The following is a 25,808-nucleotide window of genomic DNA, read 5'->3' on the forward strand; positions in this document are numbered from 1 at the left end:
CGCCGGGACGGGGCGCGCCGGCGCGGGGAGGGGGGTCAGCGCCGCGCCAGGGTTCACAGGAAAGTTTGACTTCAACTCCTTAGTTGCGGCAGAGGGTCGGTGGCTGGGCGCGACCAGAGGCCGGGCCGAGCCGGGGCTGGCGGACCCCAGGGACGCGCCGCCGCCCCGCGGGCCGAGAGAGGTTCGGGCCGAGCTTCCCAGCTCGCGGAGCCGCTGGGCCCCGGGGCTCATTGTTACGCAGTTCGAATGAATGGGCTCCGAGGCGCCTGCGCGGTGGGGCTGAGCCGAGGGGAAAAACAAGCCTGGCGTCCAGGCTGCGGTCACATGATGGGGGGAGGGGAGGAGGCGATGAATGGCGAAAGAGGGTGGGGGTGGACTTGGCGTGAACCGGGAGGTGCCTCTCGGTGTGACCCCGGGAGGAGGCTTGGCAGGCGATCCCAGTCTCCGCCTTTGAATTTATGCTGCTGCTACAGGCGGATTAAAACAAAACAGAAAAAGAATCCAGGCGAAGTCGACAGCCGGGTTTTTGTAGCTTTAAACGCTGCGGGCCCTCTGGGGGATTTCACTCCGCTGGGCGCTCCACGCTCCAGTTGGTTCAGGGCGTTTCTGCTCGAGTCCTTTTCAAAAGGAGCACGGACTGCGGGGCAGTTCATACTTTATAGTGTGAGCGCCGCGGACGCTGGGGCCGCCGCAGGAGGGTTTATTATGTAGTAGAAGCTCTACCGGCAGTTTCCACAAAGTGCTTTCGATTTAGACACCACGAAAGACTGCTGACAATGGTTTTGAAGTTTAAGCTGCCTTTTAAGAATGGGAGTACTTTTAACATTTGTAAATACTTCTGTGTTTTGCTATTAACAGTGACCAAAATTTGATGATCTTGTACTTTTGGCTTTGTTCTTGGTTTTTTCTTTTTTGGTCGAGCAAAGAAGAGTATTGGGGTCGTCTGTGCAGTTTTTTTTTTTTTATTAAGCTCAGTTTTTGTTAGGTGGACGACGTTTTGTAGAGATTTGAATAACATTCAAAAGAATTCACTCAAGTTTTGGGGCTACTTTGACACTTTAAAGGAAGCCATTTACTTTAAAGCAAAATACTGTTTAATCTGACATAAATTATAGCATGGATTTCATTTCTTAGTTTCCACCTAGTTTCATGAACCTGATTGACCTCTTTTCTGCTTGGAAACTGTTCCTCTTTGTTCATTTCCCCAGCTCCTGAATACATTAGTTGAAAGGGTCCATTTCCCAGGACTTCCCGCATGTATGCATTGCCCAGTTGTACATACGTCACAGTTTGAACCTGTCAGACGTCAAATGAGATGCGGGCGCATTGTATTTACTGTGTTTTAACAACTTTAGACTCTCCTCCGTACACTGATGCCCAGTGAAGAGGCCTATGACATGGACTTAATGAATAAAAACTTTTTGCTGAAGGTTCTTCAGCATGGATTGCAAGTTTGCAGTCACTCATATATATTTGAAATGAAAACGAAAATACCAGTACTTTTTTTCTGACAAATTATTGTAAGTTACAGTTGTGTAAATGTGACAAGGCCTGATATTTTATGTGTTTCTTGCAAGTGTGAAAGGGAGTATTAGAACAGGAAAACAACACATTACAAAAAATTTCAAACTGAGAACTACTAAGAAATTAAGGAAAGTTGACACATTTTAATTTCTCATTAACTGCCTGACAACAGTCTTCCCATTTCTTCATATTTTGAGCAGCATTTACTTTGTGCTTCATATCATAATTTATACTATCATTTTCTCTACAGTCAAGTTTTGGAAAACAGGTTTCTCTTCAATAGATGATTTCAAGTTTTTCATAACATGACTCACTGGAATAGTGTTTGAATTGACAGTACTGTTAAATAGTTTTGTGGGTGGCTGCTTGTAGTATCATTACGTTTTATGATTTTTTTTTAATACTACAGGAGCTAAACCCCAGGGTGCTCTACCACTGAGCTACATCCCCAGCCCATTTATTGTTCACTTTGAGATGGTCTTGCTCAGTTGTCCAGGTTGGGCTGGAACTTTCGATGCTCCCGTCTTAACCTCCCTCAGTGTTGGAATTGTAAGGGTGTATCACTGCAGCAGTGTAGCCTAGTATAGGTTTTATGTTACATATTTTTTTCATTAATAGTTACATTTCTTGTTGAATGAGTCTGAGATTAAGAACTTACTTAGATGTGATTGGGCAATGTCTAGCAAAATCGAGGATGTAAGATGTAGTGTTTATGCCTACTGCTGTGATAGGTAGCTTCTGATCTTGTTTACAAGTAAGAAGACTCAGGCATGGGGTAAAATTGTTAAGTTTGATTTAATGTGTTTATGTTTGTAATGGCCTGTTAGAGTTAAAGTTATGTAATCTATTTTAAAACTTCAGTTTCTCCTGTCAGTAATACATACAAGTTCTACATTACTTTTTCCATCTTCTTTCAAAATAATTTGAGCAAATAGTCTCATTTTGGTATGGAAGTCCTTCAGGATTAAGGAAAGCATATAGATCCTACAGTGAAAGAAGGCTTCAGGAGAACAGGCACTTCAAAGCAGGAGCCTAACCTATGTCCCTTTATACCTTTTGTCTCTTTTCCCCTAAGTTCTCAAACAAAAATCCATTCATTGATGAGAGCCTTGTTTTTCTCATCCATAATCTGTTGTTCAGAGAGTTGTTTCGAGTTTTAAATGAGATTAGAGGAAGTGTGTGGAAATGGTGTGTAGGTATGCATGCAGGTAGGCATTTTGTAAAAGGTAGTTGCCACCTCTTTCATTCATTGAGATTTAACTATTTCTAGTTCTCTTTCACTTCTCTTGCCTTTGTTAAAGACTGGATATTTGCTGTTGAAAGTGTGTATAATAAAGCAATAGGACCTCGGTCCCCATTGAATAAAATTAGAAATATTGAACATTATATTTTAAGAGTACAGCTGCTGGAGTATTTTATTTTTCTCTTTAAAAATTATTGATGTAGTGGAGAGAGGACACATGCACAGTTAACTAAAATTCAAGGCAAGCTACATTGTTTTCTAGTAACAAAGCAGTATACAAAAGCATAAATGACCAATAGGGTTAGTTCTGCCAAAGGGATATTTGAAAGAGGAACTTGTTTATGGAAATGAATGAATGTCTAATTGGTGTAATGTATGTGGGGAATATTTTTGAGTAAGGATTCTGTGGCATTCCTGTGGTGTATCTGAGGCCTTGTTTCCCCCAAAGTAGTTTGACAGATGCAAGAATGAATGACAGCTAATATTTGTACGTGGTGTTGTATTTTGTTCGCACATATTTTAATTCTCATAGTAACTCTGTGAGACAAGTAGAGGTAGTGTGAGGCTGAGGTTGTTACCTGACCCAAGTTACACAGCCAGCAAGAGTTTCACTCTTACAGGTAGGCTGTCTTTCCCTGTATAGTAGGTTTGTAGTAGCAAAATCTCAGTTATCTGAAGACCAGACCTTCGATCACCTTAAGTAATGAGAGATGGAAACACAGAATTCAGAGTCATGATTTTGACCCTGTCATTATTTGTAGGTAGCTCTGCTTTGAAATTAAAATGTTTTTTGTTCCAATTTCATTTAAGGAGTGTTGTGATGGGTTGGTGACAGATAACTAACACAAAATGCTGAAGAAATGATAATGGTTTCAAGATGTTAGGTGCTATATATGGTGAATGGTGCACTCTGCAGCTGAGAAAAAAACCTAGCTGGGAGGAAGGAGGAAAGCGAAGAGCTCTACAGAGGGAGCGGGAAGACAAGAGGAACTGGCAGAGTGCGCCCCTAGGACCCCTAGAACAGCACCGTTCTTATGCAGAGGATAACTGTGAAGAGAGGTATATGTGGAGTGCGATCTTTAAACTTTATAATGCTGAAAAACGGGAAAAATTTTAAGATTGCCACTAGAGTTAACTTAGGCTACTCGTAAGTATATATGAATCATAGTATAGATGTTCATAAAGATTTTGAGTCATCAAGATGAGTTAAATTATGTTCTATATATCTAAGATACTGGATAGACTGCTATGGAAAGTGTTAAAATGTGCTCACATACAAGGTGTGATCAAAATAACATGGTGAAGTTTTAAAAAAACATACTACAGTAAAAGACACATTGCCATTAATCTTTCTTGACATACTCTGCCTCACTTTGAACACACTTACCCCATTTGTTTTTCCACTTCCTGCAGCAGTTTTGAAAGTCTTCTTTTGTGGGTGTCCTTAGTTGTACTGTTGTGGCGGCCTAAATCTTCTGAATCTATTCAGAATGTTTACTTTTCATGGTCATTGTGACTTTGGAGAAGAGCCAGAAGTCTCACGGTGCCAGATCCAGTGAAGAAGGTGGATGAGGACGCTGATGTTTTTATAAGCCTGCTTTTCCACTGCATGGCCCTTAACAGCAGCATTTACCCCCGCTTCCTCCCCTTTTGCTACAAGATAGTTCAGGCTGGCCTTGAACTCATGGTAGCACAGGCTGGCTTCAAATTCATGGCGATCCTCCTCCCTGAGCCTCCTGAATACTAGGATTTCAGGCATGTGCCACATTTGTATTCACACCTCAAAACATGAAAGAAGACGTCCAGAACTGCTTCAGAAAGTGGCAAGAATGATGGGATAAGTGTATCTGAAGCAAAGGGAAGTATTTTGAGGGGGGATTAATTGCAGTATGTCTTACTGTAATAAATACTTTTCAAAATTTAAGCATTTGGTTTCAGTCATGCCTCATACAATTCTTCGTGCTGTAGAAGTTGAATGGAAAAATCATGGATTAAGCCACCTTTGCTTAATTTTTTTTCAAGACTGTATAGAAACTCAGAATTTTGATAATTGAGAAATATATTTTCTCCAGTCATCAGTTTTGTGGGAAATTATTATACCCCAGCAGAGTTGCTTACCTACATACTAAGACTAATTTATCACTACATTGTACTAACCTGGAGATGGTTTTAATTTTCTTCAAATGCCTCAGCATCTTTTAGGTTGATAAACTGTTATTTGCCTAATGTAATGGAATAATACATGATGGTTACTGAGATGTGTTGAATGACTTGTCATAATATTTCCCAGGGAAGAAATTGCCAGAACTGAATAACCATGAGGTTTTCTGCAATTAACTGTTTTCAATAATTGTTCTACTTAGACCCCCACAAGGAATATAATCATTATGTACAGCAAACATGTACTAATAAACATAAATAAAAATAACTGTGCCATTTAAGACATTAAAAGAAAACCCACAGTATCTGTGTACCTTACAATCTAGGGATAGAAAATTTAGAAGAAGTCTTCCATTTTTTTCTGCTGTTTAAATTTATCCTGTGGGGAGGGGAGGTGGGGGTAGAGTAGTGTTAGCAGTGTTTTACAGATCAGAATGCAGAGTTAATTAATGAGCAGCTCAGTCACTTAGGTGTTGTATTTACCGAGTTATCCAGCTAGAACCAGAACCCATGTCTCCTTACATCCAACTCAGTACCATTTCACTACATCATAGTATTATAGTACATCTACCTTAGAGTTTCGTTTTGGTTTTTTTTTGGTACCAGGGATCAAACTCAGGACCTTGCACTTGCCACGAAGTTGCTTATGCGTGGAGCTATACCCGGCCCTATCTTAGAGTTGTTGATGAGGAAAGCTCTAAGGCAGTGCCCAGGTTAAGGGTCATTTTTGAGGGTGCAGGCAAAAAGCATCCAAAAATAGAACGTTAAACTAAGGCAGTGTGCAGTTTAGCTATATATGTAAGAACGTGAGGTGCCTGTCTACTACTTAACAATCTGAAGTTGGGAATCTGTAATTATGTGTAAGTAAATACTTTCAGAAAATCGTAATACAAACCCAGGAAATTTTGGTACATCCTTATAAAGTATATTGTTTGTGTAGATCTTGGGAAAAGTCAAAGGAAAAAGGCTCATGAACTTAAGAAAGAAGTTATCAACTATAATATGAAGCATGAAAAAATATGATGTATAAAAAATTTAGATTCTAACACACAGGATATCAGCAGGATAGTATCTAAATTTAGTTGGTGGGGTTAGAACTGAACATATTCCTTTAAAATTTTTGTTTGCAGTTACTGTGTATTTTATAGTCAGAAGTACATTTCATAATGAAGATCATGAAAAAACCTTTAGACAAAAAAATTTGTCAATGTTTATTGTTCATTACACCCCGATTTAGAAGACTGGTATAAATACTAAGTATAGTAATTAACTTCTTTTTTTTTTTTTTTTTTTTTTTGGTTTTTCTCCGGTACCGGGAACCGAACTCACGACCTTGCACTTGCCAGGCAGGCGCTTTGCCGCTGAGCTAAATCCCCAGCCCCTTAACTTCTTTACTTGTATTTTTGTTGAGCCTAGTGTAGGCTTTTAGTGACTTTTAACAAGAACCAGTGTTATATAGAGAATGTACAGAATACAAGGAAATAATACTGAAGACAGCTGGTAAATAGAATGTAATAGAGTCTTCCAAAACTTAGAATATTTCTGCAGTCTTTTGAATCTAAAAACAGTTTGTCATTCTTAACATTTGTATTTGAAAGGGGTTACAAGGTTAAAGAAAAAAAAAATATATATATATATAATTGTTATTATTTAGAAGACAAGACTTATAAATTCAGGGTATTAATCCTTTATGATTTATGTGTAATGCAGTGCTGAGTGTGGGAGTCATAGGGCAAGGATAGGGAGGTCCTGGTCCAGACGAGCTGAGGGCGGTGTGAATGGCCATGTGTGAGTAAGTTGAAACTGTAACATAGTGATGTCCCTGCTTTTATGTTTCTGTAATCTTCAAATCATGTAAGTTGACACTTTTTCTCACTTTTATTAAGTCAGAGCACCATAACATGGTGTGGGAAGTGAAGACAAACCAGATGCCTAATGCAGTACAGAAACTCCTGCTGGTGATGGACAAGAGAACGCCGGGAATGAACGACTCCCTGGAGTTGCTGCAGTGTAATGAGAACCTGCCATCCTCACCTGGGTACAACTCCTGTGATGAGCACATGGAGCTTGGTAAACAGAATTCTCTCAGATGCGGACTGATTTTCATGTTTAGTTAGCTGCTCTACCTACCCTGCTTGGCTAAAGAAGTATATGAAGTTTTTATATATTAGGAATTTGCAACATTTTCTTGTTCTTTCTTTTAAAATAGCACTTAAAACCAACATGACCTTTGAGCTACTTAGGAGTATTGTAAACTTATTTACAAATTATTTAAACTGCTTTATTGTAAAAAGTTCAGACTACTAAATACCTCTGGAAAACCCAACTAGGTGACTTTTTTTTTTTTTTTTGGGAGGGGCAGGGGGTTTCCAGTAGAGGGAACTGAACTCATGACCTTGCACTTGCCAGGCAGGCACTGTGCTGCTGAGCTAAATCCCCAGCCCCGAGGTGACTTTTTAAAAGATACTAACTTTTGAAACATCTTCCTGGTAAGCTCTATAAGGCTAACTAGCTGATCTCTTGAATATGAGGGTCTGACATTTGCGGTGGTCATTGCTGCTGAGCTGCTCCAGAGGTGTATGGCCTGTAGGTTTGGGTAAGTTTGTTCAGGGACAAACTTGAATTGTATTCCTTTAAGGCTGGTGTTAAGAGTAAATAGCTAATGAGTGCCCTTGGCTTGCCCAGCTTTTCAGCTTGGCTTTGTCCCCATTTAATATGTGGTTACCTTTAATGTTCATAAAAACTCTGAGAAGGCGTGACTGTCCTTACTGTGCAAGTGATAAAGTGGAAGAGACCAGATCACAGTAATAAGTGGGAATTTGGAGAACGTGAAAGCCTTGGGACACAGCGTGTTGGAATGCTGGGGTTTCTGGACCCTGATATTGATTGGGTATGGTTCTTGTTGAGCAAGGAACACTGCTGTACTCAGTTAATTACCCAGTCGTGTTTCAGATTTCAAGAGGAAATCAGGCCCATGGGAATAAAAAACTTGCCCTTTTCTATTTGTGACATAAGTAATTACTTGAAACTGAAGGAGATGAACCCTCTGTAATAAAGTTGATGGTCACAGTAAAGTTGTTGGCAACAAAGGAAGGAAAATAGTTACACCAGCATGAGAACTGGAGGGTAGAATGATGTGAGGAGGGCGTGGTGTTCAGAACTCTTTGGCTTTTCAGTTTTAGGAGTGGACATCCTGAGTTACTACTTTTAATGAAAATATTTCAGTTTTAGTGTTGGCCGGAATAGGAACTAATAGGATATTAACACGTATATTTAAGGGACCCAGTGGGTCTGTAGTATGTTTTATAGAGAGCGGCTAGAGTTTTTTGTTTTTTAAAGGGTTAGAAAATTTTTTCTTTCTGTATGTTTCCTCTCCCGTCTCGTCCCCATCCCCGTCCCCTTACCTTTTCCTCTTCTTCTTCCCTTCCTTCCTTTTAAATTGTGTTTCTTTCTCTTTGACTCAGTGTTCTTTCTAGTGTTGTTTGGGTAGTGTCTGTAGTTTTAATTTTGGAAATCTAAAAGTTTATCTCAAACTACCTTTGGGGAATATACTTACAGGAAAAAAAGTTCAGAAATTGTTAGTAAAAAGAAATACTCTTAGAGCTGGGGGCATAGCTTGATGGTGATAGATCACTTTCCTAGCATGCACAAGGCCCAGAGTTTGATCCTTGGCACTTGGGGCAGGGGAGCCAACAAACTCTTAATACAGATTTGTGGAAGTAGTACCTAAAAACGCATAGTGTGATGTGTATTCTTACCTTTGGAAATTGTTATTTTCAGTATTACAGTTATTTGTATAGCAGGTTAATAAACTGTGTAAATAGTATCTACACATACACACAAAATCCCTTTTTCTTCATTAAACTGTTGTAAAAATGTCTCCATGGTATATAGATCACTGCTAGGTGAGGTACAAAAAACTAGGAGGAAGAAGCAGAAAATCTACACTTACCTCTCTTTTTCAGACTGTGAATAACTTGGTTTAGGTAGTGTACCTTTGCTACATTTATGGTTTACTTTCCCAGCAAGCTTTGTGGATCCTGAAATGTACAAGGTGTCATTTTTTAACTTGAAAGGTGTTTCATTCAAGAACAGGTTGAATGTAATTCTGAATTAGGATTTCCTTCCTACAAAGTCAGTGAGCTAAATTTGAGGACTTCTAGGTGTAGTTACGATAGCACTCACTGTATTAGTACAATACAATTCTCTTTTTGTAATTCTGAATATGCTTACTTGCAGATGACCTCCCTGAACTTCAGGCTGTTCAAAGTGATCCTACCCAGTCTGCCATATACCAGCTAAGTTCAGATGTTTCACATCAAGAGTATCCAAGATCATCTTGGAACCAGAATACCTCAGACATATCGGAAAATACTTACCATGAAAATGAGGTCGATTGGCTGACAGAATTAGCAAATATTGCCACCAGTCCACAAAGCCCGCTCATGCAGTGCTCATTTTACAACAGGTAGGAGCATTGACTTGATTGTATTTTTATTTAAAACTTTTGTCCTTACAAAATATTTTTCCAATCTTAAAATTATGCTGTTAATCATCTAGTAGATGGCTAAACTGCAATTTAGATAGTCACTGGAATTGAGCTCATTGTCTAGGAATTACATATCTATTTGGCCTTTCCTCCTTACTGCTTTTCCAGACTCCCGCATCTACACGTGAGCGTCGCCCTTCACAGGCTGCTTTTTACTGTCCTTGTTCTTGGACATCTGCTGTCTGTGAGGGAAGGATCTTAGTATGTTACTAAGTGTAGGTGCTCTGTCCATACTGAGACTTCCTGAACAGATCAGAGGAGAAGAAAACAAATGTTTGGGAGCCCTGCACAGGGGTTGGCCTTCATAAATGAAAGCTGTACGTACATATGTATTGAGAGAAAAGTAGAATAAAGGAAACAGTAATAGTAATTTAAAATACATTGTTAAATGTGATACATATAATAGAGTTTGGGTAAGAAGTGAAGGACTAGCATATTCCTATGAAGGAAATCTTTCTGTCTTTATAAGTAATGGTTTATCATACCTGTCCTATATGTAGTAACACTGGCACTTGGAGTATGATGTTCTTTTCATCAGAAGGAAAAAGAAATCTACTTTAAGGGCTTATGCTTCATGGTAAAAAGTGCCGCTTTATTTTAGATCATCTCCTGTACACATCATTGCTACAAGCAAAAGTTTACATTCCTATGCACGCCCCCCACCAGTGTCCTCCTCTTCAAAGAGTGAGCCAGCCTTCCCTCATCACCACTGGAAGGAGGAAACACCAGTGAGACACGAGAGGGTGAGTTTAGTTGGTGAAATTTTGACAGATTTTATATAGTAGTTGAGATGTATTACCTTTCCTCATCTGAGAAATTCTTTGAAATAATACAAGTGGGAAATAGTATGTTCTATTCTGTTGGTGATCTAGTTTCAAGTTTATGTACAGCTCTGTTACCTACTAGGAAAATTTGTAACAAATGGAAGTGTGTATTTTTATTAAAGCTTACAAATATTTCAGTTCTTCGAAGTATATTTTCCCCTGAGTTTTTTTTTTTTTTTTTTTTTTTTGAGACAGGGTCTCACTATGCAGTTCAGGCTGGGCTTGAACTCGCAATGATCCTCCTGCCTCAGCCTCCAAAGTGCTGGGATTACAGGCATGTGCCACCACGCCCGGCCTCCCCTGAGTTTGGAATGATTAAATTGAAGGTTTGGGATAAGAATAGGTATTCAGAAGTATATTAAGGTGGGTGTAGTGGTACACACCTACATCCCAGCTACTCGGGGGACCCATTTGAGACCAGTTTGGGCAGCTTTAGCAAGACCCTGTTGGAAAATGAAAATAGAAAAAGGGTTGGTGATGCAGCTCAGTGGTAAAATAGTATACTTCTGCATCTGATCCCTTATACCATAAAAACAAGTAAATAAATAAATGTTTATAACATCTTTCTTGCTAGGCAAACAGTGAGTCAGAATCTGGCATTTTCTGCATGTCCTCCCTATCAGATGACGATGACTTGGGATGGTGCAATTCCTGGCCCTCAACTGTCTGGCACTGTTTTTTAAAAGGTAAAAAAATACTTGAATATCCTTTTTCTAGCTTCCTTGTGAGCCACAATAGTCACATATATAATATTTTTTTCTCATTAAACTTCAGGCACACGACTGTGCTTTCATAAGGGAAGCAATAAGGAATGGCAAGATGCAGAAGATTTTGCTAGAGCCGAAGGCTGTGATAATGAGGAAGATCTCCAAATGGGCACTCATAAGGTTGATTTAAAATCTTTAAAATGTTCTAGAATCTTTCAGAACGAAATAAGATTTACTGTTAACCTACAGAAATAACCCATTTACTTTGACGTTTACAGGATGTGTTAGATTTTCAATAGAGATTTTTGATAATTCATTGTTTCTTAGCCCGAGGGACAGGGGCACTAATTTCAGACTTACCTTTCTAATTACACTTTTTAAAATGGGGTAAAGAGCATACTTTGTGGCATTCTTCGTGTTTTATAAATTTTATACTGGGGGTTACTAACCTGGCATTAAAAGTAAATAATAAATAAATATGCTGACCAAAGCCTTGTCTTAGGTAGTCTAAAAAAATGTTTATTTTCCTGTAGGTAATTGAGAGTTGATTGTTGTTACTTTTCAAATGATACCATAAAACAGTATTACTTTCTAAATTGATAAGCAAAAGCAGTAGGGAGGGATGTTAAGATAGGTATCAATTAACACCTCTTTCAGTTTGAACTCTTAATTTCTGCATTTATCTGTAGGCACAGAAAATGGGGATGTGAAATGTGTTTGCTTAAAGTTACTTTTTTGATCTTGTCTCCTGCTGTTTAATCTCTTGAAAAAAAATTTCAACTTGGCTGCCTTCAGGGACTCCATCTTGCTATTCTCTTCATCCTAGTAAAGTGCACAGTAGTCTGACTTCGGCCTCTATTATTACTCTACTAAAATGGTCTCCAGATTTACTAGCTTTATCCCAGTTTCTAGGAGCGGAGGCTCTTGCTTGGTATGCTTGCCATCCCTGTACCATTCGGCTCACTTTACTGGCTTGGTTCCTGACCTGTCTTCCCTGTTTCGGAAGCATGGCAGCGCCCCGTTTCTCTCTTTCTCATTGTTGCTTGTCTGCCCAGAGTAGCACACATGCAACAAAGTTGTGCTGGCTTCATTCCTGTTCCGGAGCGGGCAGTCAGGGACCTGGGTCTCTGGCGCCGCCAGCAGCTGTCTGTGGGCTCACCTTCAGGCACGTTGCTGACCCCTGTACCTAGCCTTCCTGCTCTCTGAGTGGCTTTGGAGTGACGTTTCCAATAGTTCTAAGAAGATTCTGTAGTTAGGTTACTTACAGGCATGTGTCTGTAAACTTTAACTGCACATTTCCAGCTTACGTTAGACATCTCCACGTTAATAAATTCAGCTTAATATGTCAAAACTGCACACATTTTTTCTCTTTCTGACTGAATTTCTCCTTATTCTTTTAAAGTTATTGTCCTTCTTGATGGCCAGATTCAAAACCATGAAGCTGTCTTACTATTCCCTTTAACTCCCATCATACTCAGTTGAATCTTTCCATAAGGATTTGTAGCATTCTTTTCTTGTTCATATACTAGTATACTAATGACTGCACACTACACATAGATGGCTGTTGTCGTGTATTTTTCTGAGAGTTCAAGGGTAAGGATCATGCCTTGTAATGTTGGTATTTTCAGCACCTTCCACCGGGCATGTACTAAATGCTCAAATATTCGGTGAATTTAACCTGGTTTTACTACCATTACTCTTACCAATTCAGATTGTAAGGGTATCTCTCACTATATTCTCAACTAATTGAATAATTCCCTTTTTGCACACAATTACCATCTTAAAGTTGACGGTCATGTTAATAGAAATACTTCCGCTGACTTCCCATTATCTTCTAAGTGAAAGTTTAAGTGCTTCGCTTATCTCTAAGATGTTTCTGAGTCGGCCTCTCTTTCCAGCCTTATTTACCCCAAGCCTAAACTTACCTTGAATTGGCACTCTTTAAAGAGTGCTCAGCACTCCTGAGAAAAGGTATTTAGTGCAACGGTTCTGGTGCAAGGCATGTTCTTCTACCTGTCTAAATTTGGTTTTTCAGTCTCTGTAGAAATGGAATTGAAAGCCCTCTCTAATCTCTATCCTTTGGAATTAATATCTTCCTTTACTAAACTCCATTATTTATACTTGATTTAAAGCGCTAATTCCAGTCTGCCTTTACATTATAGTTATTTCTGTGTATGTCTTTCTTTTCACCACTGAGTTGAAAGCCCTTTAAAGCCAGAGAGAGATCCTCTCTGGTTTTTTTTTAAATTTAAAAAAATTTTTTTTTATCTTTTTCCAGTCTTACATACAATGCGCACATCACTGTTTGTTGAATTGAGCACTTCAATTCACTTACTTTGTGCATACATTTCCAGGGCTATGGTTCTGATGGTCTGAAGTTGTTATCACATGAAGAGAGTGTATCATTTGGTGAATCTGTGCTGAAGTTGACTTTTGATCCTGGCACAGTAGAAGATGGTTTACTTACAGTAGAGTGTAAGCTGGACCACCCTTTCTATGTTAAAAATAAAGGTAGGCTTCTGCTAAACTTGTAACTCTTTAAAGAATGGTTTTTAAATTGAAGCAAAAATGTATTTCAAACTAAATAACATGACCACAGGAAATACTTCCAATACTGATAGTGGCTAAGTATCTTAGTGGTAGTCAGGTAGAACCTCCTGTGAGTATGAGAAATTTTAGATTCATGTAGCATGTTAAGCTATCCATTATCTTGGAATATAGTTCAGGATTTTAGTATTCTATTAATCTTGTTTTGGTTTAGAGTTACCAAATATGCTGTAAAATTGAATCAGTCTTCAGAGGCTTTTATACTAACACCATGTTATGTGGAATTTAATAGTTCGGAGACTATTTCATAGTCTTATCACCATTTATCACTCATTGTCATCGTTTATCACTCATTGTCTTGTATAGTGATGGAAGTGCTTGTTGATAGAGACCTATATATAAATAAATGCAGAAAAAACTTTTTGGAGGGCTTTCACATTCCTAAAAGTACTTACCCAGTACATGCTTTATTGCAGTTATTTGTGTTAGAAAATCACTTCAGATTTTAATAGCTTTATTAATACACAGAAATATGTCTTTTATGACACACTTAGGGTGCTTTCTGTTCATCCTCATCTTTGTGCAATTCTTTAGGTTGGTCCTCATTCTACCCAAGCTTGACTGTGGTGCAGCATGGCATTCCATGCTGTGAGATCCATATTGGCGATGTCTGTCTACCTCCCGGACACCCCGATGCCATTAATTTTGATGATTCAGGTGTTTTTGATACATTTAAAAGGTAATATTGGATTGTTTTTCTGTTAAAGGTTTCTAATTTCTTTGGTGGTTGTTAAATCAAACTTTTAAGAGGTTAAAGTTTTGTAGTAAAGGTTTGAGCATTACAAAAGAACTACTTAGAGAAAAGCATATATAGGATTAAATGAAAAAATAGATAATTAAAGAAAAATAACAGCTAAGGGGGATTTTATATAGAGTAGCCAGATAGGACAGGTGAGTTAATAAAAACAGGATTAGATGAAGAAAAATATCAAATATTATATAGCCAACAATTTAATAGGTCAGTAACATAAAAAATAGTAACATAAAAAATCGCTGTCCCTAGTATTTGTTTTTATCAGCACATAAATGTCTTAACGATTATAGTTAACTGTATCCTTTCTTTTTTGGGAGCACTTAACTGCATCTTTCTGTAATATTCATTTTGACCAAGGGCATCCATTATATGGTTAAACAGTTAACAAACCTGGCAAAAATTCAACATTCAAGAAAACTTAGAGGGATGCAGTTTGTCCTGAGGTTACCTTGCTTCTAAGCAGCAGAATTATTATTTGTTATAATACCACGAGAGTCCACAAGTCCTAACTCATTGACGAGCTGTCTCAATTTTTATGAGATTTCTTAGCACTAAAAGCCTAGCACTGCTGGAATACTAGATCCTACACAGCTTGGGACAGTTGACAGTTGATCATCTATTTCCAAAAGGTGCCCAGGATAGTCTATATGTAGATAAATGGGATTTTTAAGACTTACTCTTTCTTCTTGATAGATACCAAATCCACTGGTATATGTAGGCCTTAAGTGGAGAATTCATGAGTTCCTGCTGGCCTATAACTTTTATTCCATTCAGTTTAATATAAGGTTAATATTTTGCATATTGTAAGGAAAAGTGAGGTTATTGTCTTAAAAGCAACCAGCGTAGAGCCTGGCACAGGTCATTTGCTCAGTTGATGTCTACAGGATGAGAATCTAGATACTTTTCCATTTCCTCCTATGTTTTCCTTTTTGAAAAACTGTAGGAAAATGAAAGAATTTTAAAGACTGATTTAAGTATTAGGATGTGGATCAGTGATAATTCCTTTTTTTTTTTTTTTTGGTTTTTCTCCGGTACCGGGAACCGAACTCACGACCTTGCGCTTGCCAGGAAGGCGCTTTGCCGCTGAGCTAAATCCCCAGCCCCTGATAATTCCTTTTTGTAAGAATTTAACCAGATAGAAAAGTTTAGGGAGATAACTTGGCTTTATCTTGTAAAGGTCAATGTCAGTAATTCTACTCCTCTGCTAAATATTCTCCAGAGAAGTAAGTTCTTGTATAAACGGAAATGTGTAAATAAGCTCATAGCTCTTTCGTTCATGACAGCAAAAACAAATACAGAAACATCAATATTGATTAATTGGATTTTATTACATAAATTGTGGTAGAATCATACAGTGAAATATTTTTGTCAGTTGTAAATGAATGAGCCCCACACATTTGAAACATGTATCAGTTTTTAAAAATTCACTAAAAATTAGTCTGAACCATGAAAGTATTATTCATGTGGTTCAATTTTTGATGGAGTCTGTTCTTTAGAGATCTAATAAAATCAGAATACATTGAAGCTTCATATACCCTGTGAAATACACATTACCTAATTTGTGTGGTCCCCCAGTGCTGTCCCCCTAGGTTCAGTGGCTCACTGGGAAGACTCAGGAAACTCAGCACACACTTGTGCTTGTGCCTGTGATCTATTAGGGCAGAAGAAAAAGCAACAAGAGGAAGGGGAGGAAATAAGGGGTGAAGTGTGGGAGAAGCAGAAACACAGAGGGTACGCTTCATTCCCCCAGCATTGAGTGGTGAGGACATACATTCACCGTTCTGTAGCAGGAAAGTTTGTTAGACACTTAGGACCTGGGAGTTTTATTGCCTCTACTGGAAGCTACTAAAATTCCAAATTTTGTAAAGGAATTCGTGTGTTTCGAGTATACCATATTATCTGTACCCAGATTAAGCACAGAGTGATACACAGTAGGCCAATCTCAGCAGTTGTAGGAACGATGAGGGCTGTCCTGAAATCCAAGTTATAGATGCTGGTGAATGGGTCCGACTTGTTATAGTAAATCTTCTTACAAAAGTTACTAGAGTGAACATATTAATGTAATTAGTGCTGCTGTAATATTTATGACCAGTATATTATTTTCACAAAACTACTGAGAAAGAAAGGAACCAATAAACCACTTAGAGTGGGTATCTGGGAGTGGTGCTTCTGGAACTTTAGTGATAGTAGAAATACTGTTTCTTAATCTGTATTTTAGGTTCACTGGTCATATTTATGCTCTGCTTTGTAACCTGATATATTAAATCTGTGTATCAAGAATTGTGTAGTACAGAGTTTGTTTTTTAACACAAAAGACTTGGCTGCCCAACTCCTGTTTTTCCACAGTGGCAAGTTTTCACCCTATGTTCCTAGTGAAGGATGACCTTGGCCACTGGCCTCATTTTGCTACTGACCGCAGCCTTAACACTGCTCTTTCTCTCTCCCTGCAAAGGGCGGGCAATGGCAGTTTGACCCAGGAGAAACCAGGAGAAGTTGAGCAGCTGACTAAATACCACTGTGGTGAGAAGGGACAGTCCTGCCTGCCCAGGGACAGTGAGAAGGAGGAGGAAGCTTGTTCCGAGAGAACCCCGAGTGAATTCTCGGGCACACTCGGGGATTGGGGCAAGGTTTTGGATTGTGGTTTACAGAAAAAGACTTTCCAGCTTCGTATGAAGCGGAAATCAACACATGAGTTTGTAAACCCAATCTGAGGCGCTGCTTTAGTCAGGAAGCCCCCAAGTAGTGACCATACGATATGAAAAAGCCCATTTGGAGATGCTGAGAATTGAGGCCAGTCTGAGCATCAGGCAGGCTTAGAAAGAGTCATTTTGTGTGTTGTGAAGCTAGCAATTCTGTTGAAGTAACGGGATAATTTAAAACTTTACTGAGTGCCCACTTGTTTAATCCCAGTACCCTCTTAGATTATAGCCTCTTTTTTTATAGGAGGAGATGGAGTGAGGTCTAAAGGTAAGAGAAGGTAAGGAACATGCCCAAACCAGAGCCAGGGTCAGAATTAGGATTCAGTGTTTACCTTGTGAAGAATTTAATACTCGGTATCTACTCACTTAGGTTTCTTCTGTAGTAACAGGAGGTAATCCTCATTGAGTACTACTAGGTGCCGGCCTCTGCCTTAAGTGTTTCATGTTCTTTCAGCAGCCCTGCATAGCATGTATTACTCCGTATTTTATAGTTACTGAGTAAACTGAGGCTAGAGGTTTATTTGTTTTACTTGCCCAAAATCATGTCATTAGTAAGTGGCAGCACTGGGCACTGTACCAACTTAGACTTTGCATTATTAGGAGCTAAGGCATGGGCCTGCGTCTTTGCCCCAAACTGAACTGCTTGGATTTAGATCCCAGCTGGGCAGTAGATTTCCTGTGGGAGCTTGGGTAAGTTAAGTAACCTTCCTGAGCTGTTCAAAACAAAACAAAATACCTGGCAATACAAAGATACTGTTGAAGGGAGGATTAAGTCAGCTGTCTGTGTCTCGGTGAGTGGCAAGTTGCCTCTGAGAGTGCTGAGTAAGCAGTGAAGGTGTGAAGGGTGTTCTGAGCAAGGACTGGCACTCGCCGAGGAGAGGAGAGGAGAGGAGAGGCGCGGCGCGGCGCAGCGGAGCAGCCGTACAGGGCTGAGAACAGCTGCTGACCTGAGGAAGGGTAGCAGAAGGCTAAGGGATTCTAAAAGATCCCTTATGTCCTTTCTTAATGCTGTAGTTGTGGCACAATCCTGGACCTGTGATTGAATGTTTCAAACTGATTTAATTGTATCCATAGTGGAATTAGGTGACAGGTTTGTACCACTAGATGGTGTTTTCAGATTTTAGTAATTCACTTTACCCTGTGTCTTTTGCTTGTTTGAGTTGTAACGTTTTGCAGTAGAGCTGAATTAATTTTGTCAGATGCATTTATACTGCTTAAGTTTGCTGTTTCTGTGAACTTTATATGGGAGGGGCTTAAGATGCTTTAGAAACGTTGCAACTCTAGGGTAGAAAAATGACAGTATGAACCTCTAAGTATTCAGTGGGTAATTTGCAATCTTAAGTATATTTATTTCACATAATACCTTTAAGAAAAATGGCATGGACCTATTCATTCAGCTCTTCCCTTCAGTCTTTAGAATACTATTTCATAATCTCATAAATCCCAGGCTTTACTTGCAGGCAGACGGTATTACTATAGCTAATGAGAACCTATTTTCATATATTATCAGAGTATCTGTGTCAAGGAAAGGCAGGAGCTGGGTTCCGAATTAAGGCTGAATAAAGGTTTTCTGCCAAGAAGTACAAGCAGAAAGACTTAACAGTTGAAACACAAATACTTCTAGTTTATCTCCAGGTTGTGGTCTACGCTAGCTCTGTAATTTTTGGCTGCTATTTTCAGCTAATACCATTTGTTTACCCTGAGTGAGCCCATGGCAATGTAAGGTAAAACATGGTATTAGTTCTGGGTTTATTTCTGGGTTTGGATCCTAGTCATCTGGCCTTGGGTGAATATACTTTTTTGCCTTTTTCTTCATATGAAAGAAAAGGTAATGCCGCCTTCCATGCAGGCTTGTTGAGAGAATGTGGATTGTTTATTTCCATGCTGCGTAAACAGAATGTACAGCTAAAATGTGCCATTTCCTGATAAAGGTCAGTTTCTGCTATGAATTCTTTAGATACTAGGCTATAATACACGACTGGCCTTTTAGAAGACTCGATTATCTAGGTCTCTTTCAACCTGTGTACATTACCAGAGTACTGTGCATTTTACGTTGTTTTTTAGCAGTGCCAACCAGCTTTGGCTGTCCGTACCTGACCCATCTTTCGCAGTGTTCAGTCTCAGGCCTGGTTCATGCCTACCACTCCATGTTTACGTTCTGGATCTAGGCTCGCTAGACCAAGACATCAGATTGTTACAAAGCCATATGAAGGAAGACTAAATGGGCTGTGCGGGGTCTGGAGGAGTTTCTTGCCCTGAAAAAAGTACACTGATTGCAAAGATTCTCGGGGAGGGCGGCCTGGGAGTTTTTTAAAAAAAATTTCATATTTGCAGAGGTTTTCTTTGTTTTAAATAGTTGATTTAGTCAATGCATACATAAAGTTTTATAAGTATCAATGTCAAACTTGTTAAAGTAGTGTTGATAACACCCTGTAAGGAAAGGTGCATTGAAATTTCCAAATTGGTGTTAAGGTTTGATAACCCTGGTTTTAGAAACTGTATGATCCAAATTGTATTAAAACCTCTTTATTTTTAAATTTTCTAGCTATGACTTCACACCTATGGATTCTTCTGCAGTTTACGTGTTGAGTAGTATGGCTCGTCAGCGTCGTGCATCTTTGTCTTGTGGAGGACCTAGTGGTCAAGACTTTGCAGGATCTGGATTCAGTAAAAATTGTGGCTCGCCTGGACCGTCACAGCTCTCTTCCAGTTCTTTGTATGCTAAAGCTGTCAAAAACCACAGCTCAGGGACTGTGAGTGCCACTTCTCCTAATAAGTGTAAAAGACCAATGAATGCCTTCATGCTTTTTGCCAAAAAGTACAGAGTTGAATATACTCAGATGTATCCAGGGAAAGATAACAGGTAAATATAATAGTAATTCTGATTCTAAATGCCGAGTAGTTCATAGGAACTGGGATACTACTTGTCACTAATTTTTATTGAGTGGTTCGTATTTTCATAGGTTGACTTCAAGGATCTACCTTTCACAATGACAGTAAATGCCATTTACATTTTAAAGGATGTAATTCTGACCCTCATGGTTCTGTTTCTATAGAAGACTGTATCGCCTCTTGTATCCAAAGGCCAGGATTTCATAAGAGTCTTACTGTGGAATGTAATGCCACCAGGTTTATCAAAAGGTTAAAACTTAAAAGTTGTCCACAGCGTAGTCCAGGAATAAAAATGTACTCAAGTCCACCCTGTCCTGTGCCAGCCATTTACATCTATATTAAAACTGTCATCTTCCAGTCTCCCTGGTTTTCTGAGGATCAAAACTGTCACTTCCTTTACCTTATATATATCACAAGTCAAGTAATTATCTACACATTTGAATTGTGAAGTCATGTTGGATCTCATCCTAAATGCATCTTTGAGAGTTGATATATACTATATGTGTGCTTGTTAGTTTCCTTTACAGAATGTCACAAGTAACACTGATGAATGGCTTTGTCTCACTATCTGGTTCTTCAGGCTCTGTAGTGTAGAATTACTGAGTAAAGCATTCTAAGGACCTTTTCAGTACCACTGTGGTTCTTAACTCTTAAATTTTAATCTTCCATTTCTTATCAGTTTAAAAAAAGTGGTTTGACTGTAATGTCTTTTTAAAAATTCAGTTTAGAAGTCTCCTTTTCTGGTGATTACTACACTATAATACATTCATAGAAAATAAATTTCAGAACTTGAAGAGATTTAGAATATATTCAGATGCACTTGATAATTCTCCCCCCTCCCCGCCCCCCGTACCGGGAATCAAACTCACGACCTTGGGTTTGCCAGGCAGGCACTGTGCTGCTGAGCTAAATCCCCAGCCCCCAAGAATATATTTAGTAAACTTCCCCTTGTGCCCCCAGCAGATGGCCAGTCTTTAAGATTTAGTGACTGGTAAAGGGCTGTATTTCTCTTTCTGTAAAGCTGATAGGCACTAAACAGGTATTTGACGTCTAGAAATAGAGTTTATGTTCCTGTACCACATTTAGTCATTCTCCAACGACATCCCTCTCCCAGGGATGTTTTCTGGATTTATTTATAATTCTGGATAATTGGACTATTCTCAGTTTCGGTGTGCTTCTTCTGTTCTCTTTTAGGATCTCTGTGTCAGGTTATCCCCTATTGCTCATAAATCTTGTTTTTTTCTTTGCATTTCAGTTTCGCTTCCATGTGTTTTGGTAATCACCTAGTGTTGAAGGATATCAGGTGTACCTATTTTCTGGATTGAATGAGGAAAAAATGATGCATAATTTTGAACTTGGATTTTCCCCATTTCTTTAATGTAGCTATAACTTGGATTTGATGAATGAAGTAGTTCTTATTTGGATACAAACTAAGGGAATGGAGACTTAAAATACATACAGAGAAAAGGAGCTCACTCTAAGTATCGTCATTGTAGACAAAAAAGTCAGTACAAAAATGGATGTGAGATGGTGTGTATATTTTGTAATTGTGAAAGGAGGTAATACAGATTATAGGCCGTATCACTGTACACATTTCACTGCTTGTCATGTTTTAGCTCAAAAGAATAAGCAGGACATGGTGGCACACCCCTGTAACCCTAGCACTTAGGCAGTATTGTGGGTTGGAGGCCAGCACGGGCTACAGAGGCCTTGTTTCAAAAGCTGTCAGTAAATTTGTTTCCCAGATGTCACTTAACTACCTGTTCAAAACCATTTCATACTTAGAGGTGTGTACATACAAATTTCTTACTGGCTTAACTGGCAGGTCTGTCAACCATTATTATTATTAGTACCTTTACCCAGAAAGCTGCAAAAGCTGGTTTTTAATAAAGGAAGCTAGAGCATCATGTGTAACTCCACTGGCATGGTGGATAAAGACAACTGGACTTAACTGTGTACTCCTAAAGCAGCAGTTTCTGGGTTCCTGTTCTGCTAAAGCACAGTTACCATTCTGTCCCTGTCTGATGGCACAGCATGACTTGCAGCTGCTCTGGGACTTGCTGTCTTGTTTGCATCATGGAAGAAAAAATGAGTTGTGTGTCCTGGTTGAGACTACTGTAATAGGCTTGGCAGCAGAGTGACAAGTGTAAATAGGAAAATAGCTGCGGATTTCTATCATGAGGGATCTTAGCACTTTGACTTCCCCTTAGCCTTAGAGTTTAGTCAGTCTCTCAAGTTCCAAGTTCAAGTTCGGCCTAAAGTTTACCTGGTTTCATCATGAGAGATTAAGAATAAGGCAAGCACAGTTCATGCTAAATGTTCACTGTGGTTGCACGAGTGCAAGAAACCTTTTTCACAACTCTGTCATAGATGGTAACTGCAAACAGAATACCTTTTAATGTAAGTTGAGTACTTCATGCTGATGCGGGACATCCTGTTTTTGTATCTTAAACATCTTAACAGCTGATGTCTAAGGATAAATCCAATAGTAATTTAAATGTTTTGTTTGAAATGTTTAAATTTTTTCTAAGTTTTAGGCTTTGTAAAATATTCCTGTGAGCTATTTTCCACGTCCTTGCAGTTAGGACACTGGCGCACTTCCAGGAGGCTCTGGCAAAGATGCACAGGGCCTGTGCCGCGGGATTTTGTTAGACTGTGACAGCCTTGATCTTCTCCTTTTTATGGTGGACAGGACTTTTAACATTTCCACCCAAAGTGGCAGCAACACTTGACATGAATTTTATGATAAATTCTTGTCACCAACATTATGTAAATGTTTATTTTACAGAGCCATAAGTGTGATCCTCGGTGACAGGTGGAAGAAAATGAAGAATGAAGAGAGGAGGATGTACACATTAGAAGCGAAGGCTTTGGCTGAAGAACAAAAACGTTTAAATCCTGACTGTTGGAAAAGGAAAAGAACCAATTCAGTACGTTTCACCAAGTAGTTTGGAGTGATCGTGACTCCGCCCTTGGGTGCACCGGCTGGGTGGAGTTCTTAGGGCCTTTAGCGGGTGGGGCCCACACTGGGTCTCAGCACTGACAGACTTCAAAGCCTGATGCTTTCACAGCATCCTATGACGAAAGGCTGCCTTGCTTTGTACCGCTGAGTGCCATTTACTCACTTGGTGTGGTGCGTAGACAGTTGAAGCCAACTTGAAAAGGAGCATCCTAAATGTGCAAGTGGAAAGGTACTTTGGAGTGCAGTGTTTCTAGTTGGAGTGAAAGGTGCACATGACCTAACTGATTAATACTGCAGTAGACGACCTCTCACTGGAGGCACGTCTCAGCAGCCCTTCCTTTCCTTCCTTCCTTCCCTCCCTCCCTCCGTCCTTGGTGAGGACAGTAGTGTGGGAGTTTGTGGGGACTCGGTCTCTACATCAAAAACGAAAAGAAAATAGGCCCAGGAAGATGGTTAACATAGTTACACCACAATAATGCCTCTTCAGACAGGCTCAGCTCTGAGAATTTTTCCGTTGTTCGGCAAATATACTATGTTTTAGTTCAGTGAAAAGCAAGTTTCACATCATAATGCAGAAGGGGCTCAATTCGAAATAGTGAAAAACAAAGATGTCAGTAGTTAACAGAGGGCTGGTTAAAGATGTTTTACATTCATTCTGTATGCTTGTTTTGTAGGAACATGCAAGTCATACTTTAAATTCTTCAAGAATCTTTAGTAGTTGTCAGATTAGTGAATTGGCATTTCATGTGGTAGGACTGTACCTGACTCCCTTTTCTGTTCCTCCTAGTCTATTTACCAGTTTCATAAATTTTCTGGATGCTTAAGCCATATATTAGCAGACTTCAAAATCATTTTTGAGAAAGCAATCTTTCTAAAATAGTAAATTTATAAATACTAGCTATCTGACCTGTCATATGTAGAAGTAATGTTCATTGATATGTAAACATTCACTGAGTTTAATTTTATTTCCACAGGGCTCACAACAACATTAAACCAGGATGCTATGTTCTTAAGTCTGTAGTTGCATAAACGTTGACTCTTGATGGAAAGGCTTAAGAAGATCAAAGTCTCACTGTTGGTCCTGAATTCGTGTGACCATAAGATACTGATAGCATTGAGTCTTGAAATGATTTAATAATATGAGTGAGGATTTGCTTTCTCCATTAGAGCATTAAGTATGCTAAAACTATCAACATTGTAAACCAAATTGCCTTATTTCCTTCCAACCTTCATATATGTCTATCAGGTAATATAGGCTTGAAAATTGATATCCTGTGGTGCTAAAGTACAGTAGAAAGAGACAAAGTGTATACATGTTTATTTTAAATTGTACGAAGGGGAATTTAAAGACATGTAACTGCTGTTTATACATTGGCTCCTTACTGCTTATTAATCCGTATGTATACATGATGGAAAGAAGCAGAAGCTGGGAGTCGGGCTTTCACGAGCACCTACCACACGGCCCAGCATCTGTGCCAAACACAGGCCCTGTCAGGCTGGCCAGTGCCAAGAGACTACAGAACATGCGGCAGGTGGACGGTGTCGCTGTCCCAGCGAGAAGAGCCACCTGCTGCAGTTGCTGGCGGCATGCTGAGTTTTTGCACCAGGTGGCAGCACTAGTCCATTATTTCCAATGGAGACCAGCCCGGGCCGAGATAAAGTTAGTTAATAGCATTGGGATATAGTCACTGCAATGGTGCTATTAACAGTCGACACCCTTGTATTTTTTAACTTTGTGTCCTGTATCCTCAGCCACGTATCTTAAACATATTTTGTCATCGTATCTTTATGGTGGGGGCAGTCTTTGCACTTATTGCAGTGCAACACTTGCACTTTACTTTTCCTCCAACTGTCTAAAATTAGAGCAAAGACATTGGCAATACAGCTGCTTTTGCTCTAAGCTACAATCATGGCTTTCATGTTACTTACCAAGTGGTGTTCTGGTTAGGAATCACAGCTGTAAAATTGATTTCAGTTCATTACACTTCATGATGTTGCCCCTCAATTTTGCACACTATATTCTTGTATATTATTTCAAATAAAATGAAAAAAAGTTTATCTCTGACTTCTGATTGATCTCGATTGAATTTTATGTATGAATTATCAGAACAGTGGGATGAGGAGATAACAAAGTCCTAACTCTCAGAAGACATGTTTTGATTTTAAAGTTAATGGACAAGAGCTTAGAAAAATAAGGCTTAGATTACTGTTGCTGAACAGCCCGCCCAGTACCTACTAATAAAGTGACAATGTATAAAGCTTTATTTAACTCTTCTTTAGGGTACCGTGTACCATTTAAGGAGCACTCAGCCCTGTCTTAGCACTAGGATGCACCAGCGGCTAACCAAACCGCTGCACACTGTAGTTTCTATTTGGAGATATTTTTAAAACATCAACGCCTCACTGCTTGCCCAAGATGTGTTGAGCATATAGCATGGGCATTAGGATTTTCAAAAGCTTTGCTGGTGATGTAAGTGCAGGCAAACTTAAGAACCACTAGCCATACACCTGAAGGAGGTGCAGGCTGGGGCAGAAGACCTGTTCTGTAACTTAGCCAGCCATGTACAAAAATCGGCAAGAGGAGGAAAATGTTGGACGTCTTGTGGGAAGAATCAGGCCTGTGGGGTTTAAAGGTGGTGGTGATGAACCTACTCTGACATTTCATGCTACTAAAAGTAGACGTGCTACAGAAGATCAATAGGAAAGGTCCATTATGATTTCAATTCTTGGTAAGCAGCCAGCGCCACATGGAGACGAACAGATTGCACGCTGCTACTGAAGAGCAGACATCGCCTTCTGAAGCAGCTGAAGCATGATGGGGTACACTGGTGCGAATTCTTTGCCTTCTCTGCTTCTCACTGACTGAACATAAGCTTCCAGGGCTCCT

At 39.3% G+C, this 25,808-nt stretch overlaps 2 protein-coding genes across 3 annotated transcripts in view; one reads left to right on the plus strand and one right to left on the minus strand.

Annotated features, from left to right (window-relative positions):
- The window catches only part of Hbp1 (HMG-box transcription factor 1), a 25,601-nt gene extending 622 nt beyond the window's left edge, over positions 1 to 24,979 (plus strand). Inside the window, exons 1-11 of one of the 2 annotated variants that reach the window (XM_005377282.2) lie at positions 3,803 to 3,826; positions 6,814 to 6,997; positions 9,167 to 9,395; positions 10,078 to 10,219; positions 10,875 to 10,986; positions 11,075 to 11,187; positions 13,362 to 13,518; positions 14,149 to 14,293; positions 19,613 to 19,930; positions 22,748 to 22,889; positions 23,896 to 24,979. In XM_005377282.2, the coding sequence (XP_005377339.1) occupies positions 6,829 to 6,997; positions 9,167 to 9,395; positions 10,078 to 10,219; positions 10,875 to 10,986; positions 11,075 to 11,187; positions 13,362 to 13,518; positions 14,149 to 14,293; positions 19,613 to 19,930; positions 22,748 to 22,889; positions 23,896 to 23,913 (1,545 nt within the window). In that variant the 5' untranslated portion in view covers positions 3,803 to 3,826; positions 6,814 to 6,828 and the 3' untranslated portion in view covers positions 23,914 to 24,979. Of the gene's footprint in view, positions 1 to 3,802; positions 3,827 to 6,813; positions 6,998 to 9,166; positions 9,396 to 10,077; positions 10,220 to 10,874; positions 10,987 to 11,074; positions 11,188 to 13,361; positions 13,519 to 14,148; positions 14,294 to 19,612; positions 19,931 to 22,747; positions 22,890 to 23,895 lie in introns of those variants that run through there. The other variant, XM_005377281.2, reaches the window with a different exon arrangement.
- Positions 24,223 to 25,808, minus strand: part of Cog5 (component of oligomeric golgi complex 5) — a gene marked incomplete in the record, with an annotated part of 269,280 nt that continues 267,694 nt past the window's right edge. The window contains 1 exon segment of the mRNA XM_013510538.1: positions 24,223 to 25,808. Within this exon segment, the coding sequence (XP_013365992.1) occupies positions 25,694 to 25,808 (115 nt within the window).

The sequence above is a fragment of the Chinchilla lanigera genome, unplaced genomic scaffold (assembly GCF_000276665.1).
Source record: "Chinchilla lanigera isolate Chin_1 unplaced genomic scaffold, ChiLan1.0 scaffold00009, whole genome shotgun sequence".
In the NCBI taxonomy this organism is placed as follows: domain Eukaryota; kingdom Metazoa; phylum Chordata; class Mammalia; order Rodentia; family Chinchillidae; genus Chinchilla; species Chinchilla lanigera.